At 44.9% G+C, this 14,984-nt stretch overlaps 1 protein-coding gene across 2 annotated transcripts; it reads left to right on the top strand.

Annotated features, from left to right (window-relative positions):
• Nucleotides 1-857: 857 nt before the first annotated feature.
• Nucleotides 858-14,774, top strand: TBC1D25 (TBC1 domain family member 25). 2 transcript variants are annotated; one of them, XM_081277159.1, is made up of 6 exons: nt 858-1,089; nt 2,748-2,857; nt 3,815-3,969; nt 12,497-12,624; nt 12,762-12,950; nt 13,226-14,774. In XM_081277159.1, the coding sequence occupies exons 1-6, from the start codon at nt 967-969 to the stop codon at nt 14,582-14,584; spliced, it is 2,064 nt and encodes a 687-aa protein (XP_081133285.1). In that variant the 5' UTR covers nt 858-966; the 3' UTR covers nt 14,585-14,774. The 2 variants fall into 2 exon arrangements, with proteins under 2 accessions (XP_081133285.1, XP_081133286.1); XM_081277160.1 differs by lacking the exons at nt 858-1,089; nt 3,815-3,969 and adding an exon at nt 2,145-2,278.
• Nucleotides 14,775-14,984: the final 210 nt, after the last annotated feature.

The following is a 14,984-nucleotide window of genomic DNA, read 5'->3' as shown; positions in this document are numbered from 1 at the left end:
GAATTCGCAATCCCTCACCTCAACCTCCTGAGTAGCTGGTATTATAGGAGTGCACCATCCTGCCCAGCCCCTAAGCCATTCAGACTGTCTCAAAATAAAATGATAAAAAGGGCTGGGGTGGGGGGAGGCGGCTGAGGCTGTAGCTGAGTGGCAGAGCACTTGCCTAGCATGTGTGAGGCACTGGGTTCGATCCTTTGCACCACATAAAAATGAAACAAATAAAATAAAGGCATGCTGTTCATCTACAACTACCAAAAAAAACTTTAAAAAGGGCTCAGGATATAGCTCAGTGGTAAAGCACCCCTGGATTCAATCCCCAGTACCAAAATAATAATAAAAATAATATTTTTTTTTGAATTTGTATAAGCATACAAATTGCAAAAATCATAAATGTACAGTTCCATGAATTTTCACAACGTGTACATTATTTTAAAACAGACTCTGGATTAAGGATTTTCTTTTCCCGTCTAGGAGATTCACTTGAAGTGAGGGCCACACTATTTGAAACAGATGACATCATCTGTCAACAGAAGTGCTGGACAATTTGTGGCAGGGTGTCCAAACTTGACATGCTCACGCAGCAGCTTCCTTTCCCCGCCCATTTCCATCGTCCAAAAGGGACCTCAGTTTAACACACCCGAATATGAATCCGGAAGTAGACCTCCAAAACAACCTGCCACGGAACCAAAGGAGGCGGGGCCTCAGGAGGCGCCTACACACTGTCAGAAAAGAAGCAAAATGCCCGGCTTTGCCGGGGTGGAGCTCCGCGTAAGAGCACTCTAGGCGCATGTGCAGAGGCGACCTCCCTCCTGAGCCAGGTGGGAGGGGCGGTGGGGGGCAGGGTCGCGCGGTGCCTTCTGCGCCTGCGTTGAGGCACAAGGTGGGGCCGTGAGCGCCCGCACTGTAGGGTGAGCACAGGGGTGGGGGGCAACGGTCAACCGTCGCCTTGAGGCAGGCGACGGCAGCATGGCGACGGCCTCCGGGTCCTCGGATTTGGTGGGATCCGGAGCGCCCCCGCCTGGCGGGGCAGCCCAGACGGCGGCGGCAGCTGAGGAGGAGGAGCGAGAGGTGGTACGGGTCCGAGTCAAGGTGAAGCTGGCGGCCGGTCGGCCAACCTGCCCTGGCATCCCAGGGGAAGGGAAGGCGGTGGCTGTCTTAGGATGGAGGGCGGGATCTGAAATTTGGGGCGTTACCCGAGGGGCGAGGCTTGAAGGCAGAGTGATCCTTGTGGCGGGGAGGGCCTGAGGGAATGGGTCCTAGTGACACATCCTAGGGCGTGGGACTGAAAATGAAGGGGCAAAGGCCTATTATGAAATAGATGGGTGGAGCTTGTAGGTGAAGGGGCGGGGTTGTAGCATAGGAGGCGGGGTCGCAGTAGTGGAGGGGTGGGGCCCTGACTAATGTCTGGGATGCCCATAATGACTGAAAAAGGAGCTCTGAATCAGACCCAACACAGAGATGGTGAGGATGTACTTCTGGGGCTGGAGATGTAGCTCAATGGTGTTTGCCTACCATGTACAAGGACCTGGGTTTGATCCTCAACATGGCAAAAGAATAAAAAAAGTGCACTTTTGTGCGAGTCCCTACCCTTGAGCCCCTGTGCTTGTGGGGAAATAAACAGCTAAATAAATAAGATACTTCAGACATTGCTAAATGCCATGAGGAACGAATGAAAAAGGTTATGAACTAGGGAGTTTAGCCAAGGTTGTACAGATTGTACAGGAAAACCTTCTGGAGAAAATATTAAAGGCTCAGGGATCCAAATTAAGAAGGGTCAGCTATGTGAATTTCATGGCAGATGGCGGGATGGGCAAGAGTTCTAGGCCAAGGGAACAGCAGAGCAAAGGTTGGGGATTGGAGATGAGTTTGGCATGCTCCTGTAGGTTCCCATATTGCTAGAACAGCAAGAGTGAGGGGAAGGAAGAGTGGTAAGGAGGTGAAACAGAGAAGCAACTGGGGCACAGGTGGTAAAGAGCCTTTGGTGTGTACTCTGAAGAAGAAAGATGTTGCAGTAGTTCCAGCAGGCAGTGATGGTGGCCCAGACTAGGGTGGTGGAATTGGCAGAGATGAGAAGAGAGTCAACAGATCGCTTTGTGTAATAGTGCTGTAAGAGAGCAGTTTGGGAATTAAGAAAAACAGAGGATGCCTGATCTGTGAGTGACCCAGATGAAGAAGGCGGAAAGGATGTTCCAGACAGGGGGATCAGCACACACAAAGGCCTGAAACCAGGATGTGTTGAAGATAACAGCCAACAATTTGGTACTACCAGAGTGTAGAGGTAAAACATAAAAAAGTAACTGTGGTGTGGCTTGCTGGGGCCTCTCAGGCCCACCTGTTGGGGACCCTAGGGTTGTCACTGAAGAGATTCACAGGGCAGGTGATAGATAGATGTGCTAGATTGGGTGCAGTGTTGTAGTTAGACTGGTCATCATGATTCTGGCAACCATATTTGAAGGAATATAGCAAGTTTGGATGCCTGGACTATTGCTGTATCCTCCTCTTCACTGGACCCCTTGTTCTACCCTTGCCCTCCACAGTCTATTTGCAGAGCAGCCATAAGGATTCTGTAAATTGGGCCACATCCCTCCTCTGCTCAGAAACCTCCTGTGGCTCCCCATCACTCAGAACAAAAACCAAAGTCCCCACCATGGCCCAGAACACCTCTCCAATCTTGCCTTCTACCACTTCTTACCCTTCAGCATAGAAATGTGGCCCATCATGGCCTACCCCATGTTTTCTCTCTCCAGAAATGTGAGAGCTTCCTGCCACATGAGTTCCGCTCTTTTGCTGTAGACCCCCAAATCACCTCACTGGACGTATTACAGCACATCCTCATCCGAGCCTTTGATTTGAATGGGTGAGTAGAGGGATACTGGGGACTGGCCAGTGGGCCACTCACCTCGACAGCAGTTGTCTGGCTTTTTTTTTTTAAATGGGATTTTGGTTTACTTTTCTATTAAATAATCCCTTAGTGAACATCCAGATATGAATAGCTTGGAGTACATGGGGACGTCTAGTCCCCACATAGGATAAATTCCTAGTAGTGGTATTGCTGGATTAAAGGGTATGTGCTTTTTAACTTGCAGTGGATATTGTCACAATGCTCTCCAGAAAGGTTTTTACCAATTTAGAATCTCAACAGCAGCATATAAAATACTTGTTTCCCTCACCACCTCTCAGTGATTGCTAGAAAACACTCAAAATTTGCCAGTCTGATAGCCGAACATTGGTATCTCTTGGGGGCAGATGTGGTGGTTATTTTGTGTTGGTGGGGTGGTTGTTTTGGAAGAAGACATGCCCATGGTAACAAATGTAAACAATAAAGAATTGTTGAGTATTTAGGATGTTTCCATGGTTACAGTGATTATCCTATAACATACTTCTTTGCTTAGCTGCACAAATTTACCTGAAGAATAAATTAGTTGTTACTTGACTTTTCACATAAACACTTTCTGTTGTGAAAAATAACAAACATACAGATCGCTTTATTTTTTTATGTAGTAAGAAGGCTGCTTTCTTCCCACTTCTGTCCCTCAACTACACTGTCACTGTCCCCAGAGGGGATCAACATTTTACCAGTTTTCAGTGTGCCCTCCAGATATAAGCAGGTGTGTATCTGTTTCTGTGTTTGTGTAACAAAGTGGATATAAATGACCTGACCTCAAACTACCCACAGTCCTTAGTATAGTACCCAGCAGATAGTAGGAAGTTGTTTTCAGTACCTTCCATATTACCCCTCTTGTTTTGGAAATTGTCCCTGAGGCTTCCAGGGCATTGAGGGCCTCTGGAGAGCTCCCTCATATCCTCTGTCCAGGAAGAAGAACTTTGGCATCAGCTACCTGGCCCGGGACCGGCTAGGACAGGAAGTTTACCTCTCTCTCTTGTCTGACTGGGACCTCAGCACAGCTTTCGCCACTGCTTCTAAACCTTACCTGCAGTTGCGTGTAGACATTCGGCCCTCAGAGGACAGTGAGTACCCAGTGCCTTTGGGCACTGTTCTGGGTCATACCTTTTCCCTATAAGATGACTCCACCCCTTACAGTACACTCCCTCAGTGGGCTGGGAAGCAAGGTATCCTAGGTTCAGATCCTGGCTTAGCCACTGGGGTTTAATTTCTTCACCTATAAAACAAAGATGGTAGTATTTTAGGGTTATTGTGAGGATTAAATAGGGAATTCACATCAAATGCCTAGAACAATACATGGCTGCACAGTTAATGTTAAAGAGGTGTTACTACTTGCCAGATGTAGGGCTCATGCCTATAATCCCAGCACCTTGGAAGGCTGAGGCAGGAGGAGTACAATTTTTAAAAAAAATTTTTAGTTGTAGATGGACACAATATCTTTTTTTTTTTTAGAGAGAGACAGAGAGAGAGAGAGAGAGAGAGAAAGAGAGAGAATTTTAATATTTATTTTTTAGTTATTGGCGGACACAACATCTCTGTATGTGGTGCTGAGGATCGAACCCGGGCCGCACGAATGCCAGGCGAGCGCGCTACCGCTTGAGCCACATCCCCAGCCCACAATATCTTTATTTTATTTTTATGTGGATCAAACCCAGTGCCTTTCACATGCGAGGCAAGCACTCTACCACCTGAGCTACAATCCTAGCCCAGGATTACAAATTTGAGGCCAGACAGCAATTTAGGGAGGCCCTAAGCGACTTAGCAAGACCCTGTCTCAAAATGAAAAAAAAATTTTAAAATGGCTGGGAATGTAGCTCAGTGTTTATGCACCCCTTGTTTCAATCCCTAGTACAAAAAGAAAAACAATGAGCTGCAACGCTTGTAATCCCAGCTGTGTGGGAGGCTGAGGCAGGAGGATCTTGAGTTTAAAGGCAGCCTCAGCAATTTAGCGAGGCACTAAGTAACTTAGTGAGACCCTGTCTCTATGTAAAATACAAAATAGGGCTGGGGATGTAGCTCAGTGGTCAAGTGCCCCCTACCCCGATCCAAAAAAAAAAAAGAAAAGAAAAGAAAAGTTAGCTCTATTATACTGTTAGAGCATATAACTTAGTAATATATGTTATATAATATAACAGTGTAGCTATATTATTATGTATTTCAGTTATAATATCTAAACATAATAATGCCCATTATATTAATGATAATTTTGTTTATTTATTCACTCATCCTGTACCTATATTTGTTTGCACTCTTGCTCACTAATTCATTTGTTCCCTAAATCTCTCAGCTACTTATTTTCTTCTCATATCGATCGGTTCCTTCAATTTAGCCTGTGCTGGTCCCTGGAAACACACAGATAAATTAAGACATGGTCCCCCCCCCAAATTTTTTTTTTTAAGTTGGACACAATATCTTTTTTTAAAAATATTTATTTTTTAAGTGTAGATGGACACAACACAATGCCTTTATTTTTATGTGGTGCTGAGGATCAAACCCGGGTCCCACCCATGCTAGACAAGCACTCTATCGCTGAGCCACAATCCCAGCCCCTGGACACAATATCTTTATTTATTTATTTTTATGTGGTGCTGAGGATGAAACCCAGGGCCTCGCATGTGCTAGGTGAGCGCTCTACCACTGAGCCACAACCCCAGCCCCCCCCCAATTTGATTATGGACTAAACATATTAGTTAATAGTATTCTATCAGTGTTAAACTTCCTCAGACTTACCTCAGTCTGTTTGTGCTGCTATAATAGAATACTACAGCCTAAGGACTTTATGAAGAACAGAAATTTATTTCTCACAGTTCTGGAGGCAAGGAAGTACAAAATCAAGGTTCTGACAGGTTTCATGTCTAGTGAGTGCCTTCTTGCTGTGTCCTCACATGGCAGAAGGGATAGAAGAGCAAAGTAAAGGGAAGGAATGTTGTGTTCTCACCTAGTAGAAGAGCAGAAGAAAACGAACCCACTCCTTCAAGCCCTTTTATATGGTCTGATCCCATCTATAAGGCTCTGCCCTCATGACTTAATCATCTCTTAATGGCCTCACTCCTTAATTGAGGTTTAGTATCCCTTATCTAAAATTCTAAGGTCCAGAAATGTTTCAGATTTTGGTATTTTTCAGATATTGGAATGTTTTCAGAAACTGTACAAATTTTTTTTTCTTTTTTTCAAATATTTATTTACTTATTTAGTTAGTTTTTAGCGGACACAACATCTTTTTTTTTTTAAAGAGAGAGTGAGAGAGGAGAGAGAGTGAGAGAGAGAATTTTTAATATTTATTTATTTTTTAGTTCTCGGAGGACACAACATCTTTGTTGGTATGTGGTGCTGAGGATCGAACCCGGGCCGCACGCATGCCAGGCGAGCGCGCTACCGCTTGAGCCACATCCCCAGCCCGACACAACATCTTTATTTGTATGTGGTGCTGAGGATCAAACCCAGGCTGCACACATGCCAGGCGAGCGTGCTATCACTTGAGCCACATCCCCAGCCCCCAGAAACTGTACAAATTGGGCATTCCCTATCCAAAAATCTGAAATCTGAAATGCTACCAAATCCTATACACTTTGAACATGAGATTATGTCCAAATGTCAAGTTTGGGTTGTGGATTTCAAATTGTTGATGTTCAACCCGTGCCATTACATTGGCAATTAAGTTTCAACATATGAATTTTGGGAAATGTATTCAAATCATAGCAGTATGGTAATGGTAGCAAGGCCATTTAAGAAAAATGTTGTTGTTCATTGGAAAAAAACAGGTAAGAACAGATAAGTGTCATGATGTCTGCAAGTGATTTGGCAAACATGTTTCTATGTAGAGGGAGTAAGATAAAGCAAATGTGGCAAAAAAAAAAATGTTATCAGGTTGGAATCCCAGAAGTTCTGGAGACTGAGGTAGGAAGATCGCAAGTTTGAGGCCAGCCTCAGCAACTTAGCGAGACCCTGGCTCAAAATAAAAAAATAATAAGGGCTGGGGATGTAGCTCAATGGTAGAGTGCCCTGGGTTCAATCCCCAGTACAAATATAACAGGATCAAGGTGAGAGATGTATGAGTAGTTCACTGTATTCTTTATTGTTTAATGTGTGTTTCAAGTTTTTTTTTTTTTAATAGGAAGTTATATAGTAGAAAATACTGTTCCCAGCCTGAGGGGTCTCACATGACTATTTAGGATAAGTGAGGCATTTTATTGACATTATAGTAATATATCCATAGCCAACATGGATTCAACACTTGGGCCATTCTATGCACTTATTTTTTTCAATAAATTCCCCATGTGATAGAAGAAAAAATTGAAGTTTAGAGTGGTGACAGGACTTGTTCCAGTCACACACAGTTAATTGAAGGATAGAATTTGAACCTAGGTAGTGAATAACTGGCTTGAGTCACCTTGTTTTTTTTTTGTTTGTTTGTTTGTTTGTTTTTAAATTATTTTATTGTTGGTTGTTCAAAACATTACATAGTTCTTAATATACCATATTTCACAGATTGATTCAAGTGGGTTATGAACTCCCATTTTTACCCCGTATACAGATTGCTGTGTCACATCAGTTACATTTCCATTGATTTACAAATTGCCTTTCTGGTGACTGAAGTATTCTGCTGTCTATCCCATTCTCCACTGTCCCCCCTCCCCTCCCCTCCCCTCCCCTCCCCTCCCCTTCTCTCTCTCCATCCCCTCTACTATAAATCGTTTCTTCCACTTATATAATTTTTCTCCTACTCCTCCTTTCCTCTTATATGTAGTTGTGTATAACCCTGAGGCTCACCTTCCAATTCCATGCAATTTCCCTTAACTCTCACTTTCCCTCCCGCCTATCATCCCTGTTTAATGTTAATCTTCTTCTCCAGCTCTTCATCTCTACCCTGTCCTTGGTTACTCCCCTTATATCAAAGAAGACATTTGACATTTGTTTTTTAAGGATTGGCTAGCTTCACTTAGCATAATCTGCTCTAATGCCATCCATTTCCCTCCAAATTCTATGATTTTGTCATTTCTTATTGCAGAGTAATACTCCATTGTGTATAAATGCCACATTTTTTTAATCCATTCATCTATTGAAGGGCTTCTAGGTTGGTTCCACAATCTTGCTATCGTGAATTGTGCTGCTATGAACATCGATATAGCAGTGTCCCTGTAGCATGCTCTTGTTAGGTCTTTAGGGAATAGACCGAGAAGGGGAATAACTGGGTAAAAAGTTTTCTCTCAACAAAAGAAACAATAAGAGAGATAAACAGGGAGCCTACGTCCTGGGAACAAATCTTTACCCCACACACTTCAGATAGAGCCCTAATATCCAGAGTATACAAAGAACTCAAAAAATTAGATAATAAGATAACAAATAACCCAATCAACAAATGGGCCAAGGACCTGAACAGACACTTCTCAGAGGAGGACATACAATCAATCAACAAGTACATGAAAAAATGCTCAACATCGCTAGCAGTCAGAGAAATGCAAATCAAAACCACCCTAAGATACCATCTCACTCCAGTAAGATTGTTTGTTTGTTTTTGTTTGTTTGTTTGTTTTGTTGTTGCTACCAGGGTGTGATGGTAAAAGCATTACATATGTTGGCAGGTCAGATCTGATAGACAATAAAGACACTGTCTTTATACACAATAGCATTTATTTTAGTAATAATATGAAAGCAAGAGCAAAATCAAAAGTGATAGGTGAGAGAAAAATAGAAGAAAAAACATCACCAGATCAGGGAAACACCAACACCTAAAGTCATATACCTGGGGAGTCCCAGGGCAGCTTTTCAGGGTCCTGATTGGGAAGTTCCAGGCAGTGCCTCCTCTGCATAGGTGAGACTCCAAAATCTTACTCCCAATGGGGCTCTTTAAATACAAGTTAGAACAAACAAAGCTCCATTCTAATAACCTGCATGACCTAGTGTTTCCCTCAAGAATATTTCATCCTCCCAAAGACTGGTCAGATCCCCAAATGGAGGGAGTGTTTGCCTTGAGATAACTGATGTCTCTGAGTTCCCATGAGTGAGCTGAACCAAGAAATCTGTATTCTTTAGATGTTCTAACAAGGATGTATGTACAAAGGTCACAGCAGGCACATGGACAGAGATCTTTAATATTTTCCTTAGCCCTTTACAGGGATTGAACCCAGGGGTGCTTAATGACTGAGTCACATCCCCAACTCTTTTTATTTTTTATTTTGAGACAGGGCCTCACTAAGTTGCTAAGGCTGGCCTCAAACTTGAAATCCTCCTGCCTCAGCTTCTCAAGTTGCTGGGATTATAGACATGCACCACCACACCTTGTTCTTTTTTTAAAAAAATTTGTTTTTCAGTTGTTGATGGACCTTTATTTTATTCATTTATTTATATGTGCTGTTGAGAATCAAACCCAGGTCGTCATACATGCTAGGCAAGTGCTCTACCATTGAGCCAAAACCCCAGCCCCTCGTCCTTGTTCTTAATCATTTGGCTCTACAACATTTTGAATTTAAGATTGGCAGCTGAGGGAAAGAGAGAACAAATGTCAGACAGAAAGGTAATGACAGAGATGCACAGGAAGACAAACTGAGGAAGATAGATAGCTAGAGACAGGAATTTCTGCCATTGCATCAGTGACTTAGGTCAGTCAATTAATTCATTCTCCAGGCCTTGGTTTCCTTACCTGTAAAGTAGACAAGTAGCACTATTTTGGTAAAGAAATTAAATCTGCCTGGCTAATTAACATATGAGGAATACTCCAACTATATAAGTGCCAATAAAGTAAAGAGAAACAAAGATATCCATCTCTGTCAAAAATACATTTTAGAAAGTTATCTTTTTAAAGAGACTCATTTTTCCATTGATGAGTCGTTTCTTTCTCTACTGTTTTTAGAAGCTGTCTGACTTACAAAATTCCTGCATATGCACAGATCTGTTTCTGAATTACTGATTTTCTTACACTGATCTTTTTATTTATTTATTGTGGTTGTAGATGGACAAAATGCATTCATTTTATTTTTTTATTTTTATGTGGTGCTGAGAATCGAACCCAGTGCCTCATGCATACTAGGCAAGTGCTCTACCACTGAGCTACAGCCCCAGCCCACACTGATCTCTTCATTAACTCCTAAATTGTTTCATGTATTTTTAATCATTGTAGCTTTATGATAGGTTTTTGTTTTGGGATTGAACCCAGGGGTGCTTAACTACATGAGCCACATCCCCAGTCCTATTTATTTTTTATTTTGATACAAGAACTTCCACGTTGCTTAGGGCCTCGATAGGTTGCTGATGCTGGCTTTGAACTCTCAATCCTCCTACCTCAGCCTCCAAAGCCACTGGGATTACAGATGTGCGCCACTGAGCCTGGCTTACATATATTATTATCTTATTTTTAGTATTCTTGTATTTGAAATGTATTTTTTTTCCTGGTGGTGGTACCGAGGTTTGAGCCCAGGGCCTCACACATGCTAGGCAAGTGTGCTACCACCGAGCCACTCCCCCAACCTAATGACTGTGTATATTAAATACTTGTACCCCATCACCACTTACCCTTCTCTTTTAAAAAATTTGTTGGTGCTGGGGATCAAACCCAGGCCTCACATATGCTAAGCACACACTCTACACCCCCCAACCCTTTACTCTTTCCTTTTTACTTTCCCTTCTTCTTTTTTTTTTTTTTTTAGTAATACATGGATACAATATCTTTATTTTGTTTATGTATTTATATGTGGTGCTGAGGATCAAACCCAGTGCCTCACATGTGCGAGGTAAGCGCTCTGCCACTGAGCCACAACCCCAGCCTGCTTTTCCCTATCTTGAGCCTTTTAGTGGTCATTTGCTTCCAGAACTTCTTTGTTCTCCTCCAATAGGGTGCATGGGTTAGATGTACTCTAATGGTCAAAATGTCTTTCTTACCAGGGCATGGTGGTACATGCCTGTAATCCTAGCAACTAGGGAGGCTGAGGCAGGAGGATCATAAGTTTGAGGCTAGCCTCAGCAATTTAGTGAGACTGTAAACAACTTAGTGAGACCCTGTCTCAAATTAAAATGGTCTGTGGCTGTAGCTCAGTGACAGAGTGCCCCTGGGTTCAGTCTCCAGTACCCCCCCCCCAAAAAAAATTTCTTTCTTGAGTTAGGGGTATAGCTCGGTGGTATAGTGCTTCTCCAGCATGCTTAAGACCCTGGGTTAGATCCCCAGCACTGCAAAAATTGGCTGAATAGGTCTTTACTGTCTTAACTATGTGTAGGCCTGTTGGATCTCAAGTATTCTGGGTGCCTGAGCTACTGTCCTGCCTCCAAAGTTGAGTCACAGCAGTCTGTTTGTTTCCAGTCTGACATTCATTTCATTGTAAGCAACCTTTTTTTTTTTTTTTTTTGGTATGAGGGATTGAACCAGGTGTGCTTTCCTACTGAGCCACTGCACTACGTGTGCCACTGCACCTAGCTTCTTTTTCTTCTTAAAAGTTGCCAGCCCAGTTGGTCCTATCTATCTATATCGCTGGAATTACAGGTGTGTGATACCACAGCCAGCTAAGAGACAGGGTCTTGCTCTGTTGTCCAGGCTGGTCCCAAACTCCTAGTCTCAAGTGATTCTCCTGCCTTAGCCTCCCAGTAGCTGAGACTATAGGTATTCATCATGATGCTCAGCTCATTAGTATTATTATTTGTTATGTTAGTCATTGTCCCAGTACCTGGCACATGGTAAGCATTCAATAAATATTATTACTTTGTGTTATTAAAATATTAGAGGGCTGGGCGTGGTGGTACATGCCTGTAATCCCAGCAACTCAGGAGGCTGTGGCAGGAGGATCACAAATTCCAAACCAGCCTTAGCAATTTAGCAAGGCCATAAGCAATTTAGTGAGAGTCTCTCTCAAAATGAAAAAGGAGGGCTGGGATTGTGGCTCAGCAGTACAGTGTTCACCTAGCAAACGCAGGGCCCTGGGTTCAATCCTCAGCACCACATAAAAATAAATAAATAAAACAAAGGTATTATATCCAACTACAACTAAAAAAATAAATATAAAAAAAGAAAAAGGAATGGGGATGTGGCTCAGGGGTAAAGCACCCCTGAGTTCAATCCCCAGTACCAAAATAAAAATAAAATATTAGCTGGGTGCAGTAGCACACACCTGTAATCCCAGTGGCTCAGGAGGCTGAGGCAGGAGGATCATGAGTTCAAAGCCAGCCTCAGCAATGGTGAGGTGCTAAGCAACTCAATGAAAACCCTGTCTCACAATAAAATAGGGTTGGGGATGTGGCTCAGTGGTGGAGTGCCCCTGAGTTTAATCTCCAGTACCCCCCCAAATAAATAAATAATTTTTTTTTCTCATTGTAAAAATATGGAACACTTCACGAATTTGCGTGTCATCCTTGCGCAGGGGCCATGCTAATCTTCTCTGTATCATTCCAATTTTAGTATATGTGCTGCTGAAGCAAGCACTTCCCAACCATTGTTGAGACATTTATTACAAAAGATTTCTTCATGGTTTGATGTTTTTACATGATTTGGATAATATGGGAAGAGCCAGTGGGAGTCATTGTTCTTTAGGTAGCCTGGCTTTGGAAGGAGAGAAACTAGGTCCTCAGTGCTCATCCTCACTCTCATAGCACTTCACTCTGTGTACTCAGGCCCACTGCTGGAAGACTGGGACATAATCAGCCCCAAGGATGTCATTGGCTCTGATGTGCTGCTGGCTGAGAAACGGTCATCACTGACGACAGCCGCCCTGCCCTTTACACAGTCCATCCTATCTCAGGTGGTCTCAGGGACCCTGGGGGCCCATTTGTGGTGGGAGGGCATAGCCTATCTAGATCTGATCCAAAGCATGCTGGTTGTCATCTGCTCCTAGCCTGCCCAACTGACTGGTGGCTTCCTTCCCTCCTTCCTTCCCAGGTGGGTCGAACCTTGTCTAAAGTCCAGCAGGTGCTGAGCTGGTCATATGGTGAAGATGTGAAGCCCTTCAAGCCACCCCTGAGTGATGCTGAATTTCACACATACCTGAATCATGAAGGCCAGCTCTCCCGACCTGAGGAGTTGCGCCTGCGAATCTATCATGGGGGTGTAGAACCCTCTCTGCGAAAGGTAAATCTGTCTCCTCACTCACTTGTTGCATCCATCACTGCTGTGCTCAGAGGTAGCTCATGAGATACATTAGTGGGGCACACTCTTGTAGGTGGGGTGGAGATACTCCAGGGTAGGAAGCTGTCTTTCAGGTGGAACTAGAAGTCAGTAGTGGGAAGGCAGACTTGGCATAAGAAGTAGAGAGGCCCCAGGGGCTGGATGGGTGGTGACTGATACACAGTGTTGCAATGCTCACCTCTAGAACCTTAGCCTCCTGTTCTTTCGTACATGGCCAGGTGGTGTGGCGGTACCTGCTGAATGTGTACCCAGATGGGCTTACAGGCCGTGAACGAATGGACTACATGAAACGCAAGAGTCGCGAGTATGAGCAGCTCAAGAGTGAGTGGGCCCAGCGAGCAAGCCCTGAGGACCTGGAGTTCATCCGCAGCACTGTCCTCAAGGATGTGCTGCGCACTGACCGGGCCCACCCCTACTATGCAGGGCCTGAGGATGGCCCACATCTGCGGGCACTACATGATCTGCTCACCACCTATGCTGTTACACACCCACAAGTGTCCTACTGCCAGGGCATGAGTGACTTGGCTTCACCCATTCTTGCTGTCATGGACCATGAGGGCCATGCCTTTGTCTGCTTTTGTGGCATCATGAAGCGCCTGGCTGCCAATTTCCATCCTGATGGTCGCGCCATGGCCACTAAGTTTGCCCACCTCAAGCTGCTTCTTCGACACGCTGACCCTGACTTCTACCAGTACCTTCAAGAAGCAGGTGCTGATGACCTCTTCTTCTGTTACCGATGGCTACTGCTTGAGCTCAAGCGTGAGTTTGCCTTTGATGATGCCCTCCGCATGCTCGAGGTCACTTGGAGTTCACTGCCTCCTGATCCTCCTGAACATGAAGTAGAGCTTGTTGGACCTCCCAGCCAAGTAGCAGACGTTGGCTTTGGTGGCCACCGGGGACGGCCCATGCGACAGAGGCACATGCTGAGGCCTGCAGGTGGAGGAGGTAGTGCCTTCGAAGATGCTGTTAAACATTTGACCACGTCCAGCCAGGGTCCTGGTAGTGGGGGGCGTCTCCTGAGACAAGCCAGCCTGGATGGCCTCCAGCAACTCAGGGATAATATGGGCCCCAGGAGGGACCCTTTGGTCCAACTACCCCACCCAGCTTCCCTCATTAGCTCCAAGTCCCTCTCTGAGCCCTTGCTGAACTCCCCAGATCCACTGCTTTCCTCCTTTTCCCGCCCTGACTCCCCATCTTCCTCATCTCCACCATCTACCCAGGAGGCCTCTCCTGCTGGTGACATGGGTATAGGCTCCCCCTTGATGCAGGAGGTAGGATCCCCACGAGATACTCGGAAGTCCTTGCCACCACCCCCAATGGGCCTGCCCCCACCCCAGGAGTTTGGCCGGGGGAACCCATTCATGCTCTTTCTTTGCCTGGCCATCCTGCTGGAGCACCGTGACCACATCATGCGCAATGGGCTGGATTACAATGAGCTGGCCATGCACTTTGACCGCCTAGTGCGAAAACACCACCTGGGGCGTGTCCTGCGCAGAGCCAAGGCTCTGTTTGCTGATTACTTGCAGTCAGAGGTGTGGGACTCAGAGGAGGGGGCCGAGGCCACAGCCCCATCTTGACTGAACTCCCTCCAACCCCCCATCAGCCCCACCTTTGCCATCAGGGCCCACATGTGAGATCCTGCCTGCCAGCCCTAGACCTGTTGGAGTCAGGAACCATCTCTCCCCAGGTTTGAGTGTGGAGGGCTCTGCTTTGGCACTTTTTCCTGTTTTTGTTGTGTTGTTTTTAAACAACAATACTTTGAACACATGAAGGTTACTGTAGTCTGTGTGTTTCTCTGCCCCCTTTTTGGATTTTATTCTAAATGGAGTCTCTAGTGGCTCTTTACCTGATGGGGCCAAAATAGTGAAGGGTGGCTCCTGCTTCTCTAGTGGTGGGGAGAGGGCTGCTGAGAAACTTTTGCAAGATTCAGTACAAAGAGTAGGATGTCTAATGCCCAGTTTTCAGAAAGGCTGGCTA

The sequence above is a fragment of the Spermophilus citellus genome, assembly GCF_964194105.1.
Source record: "Spermophilus citellus genome assembly, chromosome: X".
Classification (NCBI taxonomy): Eukaryota; Metazoa; Chordata; class Mammalia; order Rodentia; family Sciuridae; genus Spermophilus; species Spermophilus citellus.
Note: the sequence above shows the minus strand (reverse complement) of the source record. Positions and strands in the feature narration are given on the sequence as shown.

Coding starts and splice junctions, on each gene's coding strand:
- TBC1D25 (XM_081277159.1), top strand. CDS start 967: ATGGCGACGGCCTCCGGGTCCTCGGATTTGGTGGGATCCGGAGCGCCC. Junction 2,858..3,814: donor CGAGCCTTTGATTTGAATGG/GTGAGTAGAGGG, acceptor TCCTCTGTCCAG/GAAGAAGAACTTTGGCATCA. Junction 12,951..13,225: donor TAGAACCCTCTCTGCGAAAG/GTAAATCTGTCT, acceptor GTACATGGCCAG/GTGGTGTGGCGGTACCTGCT.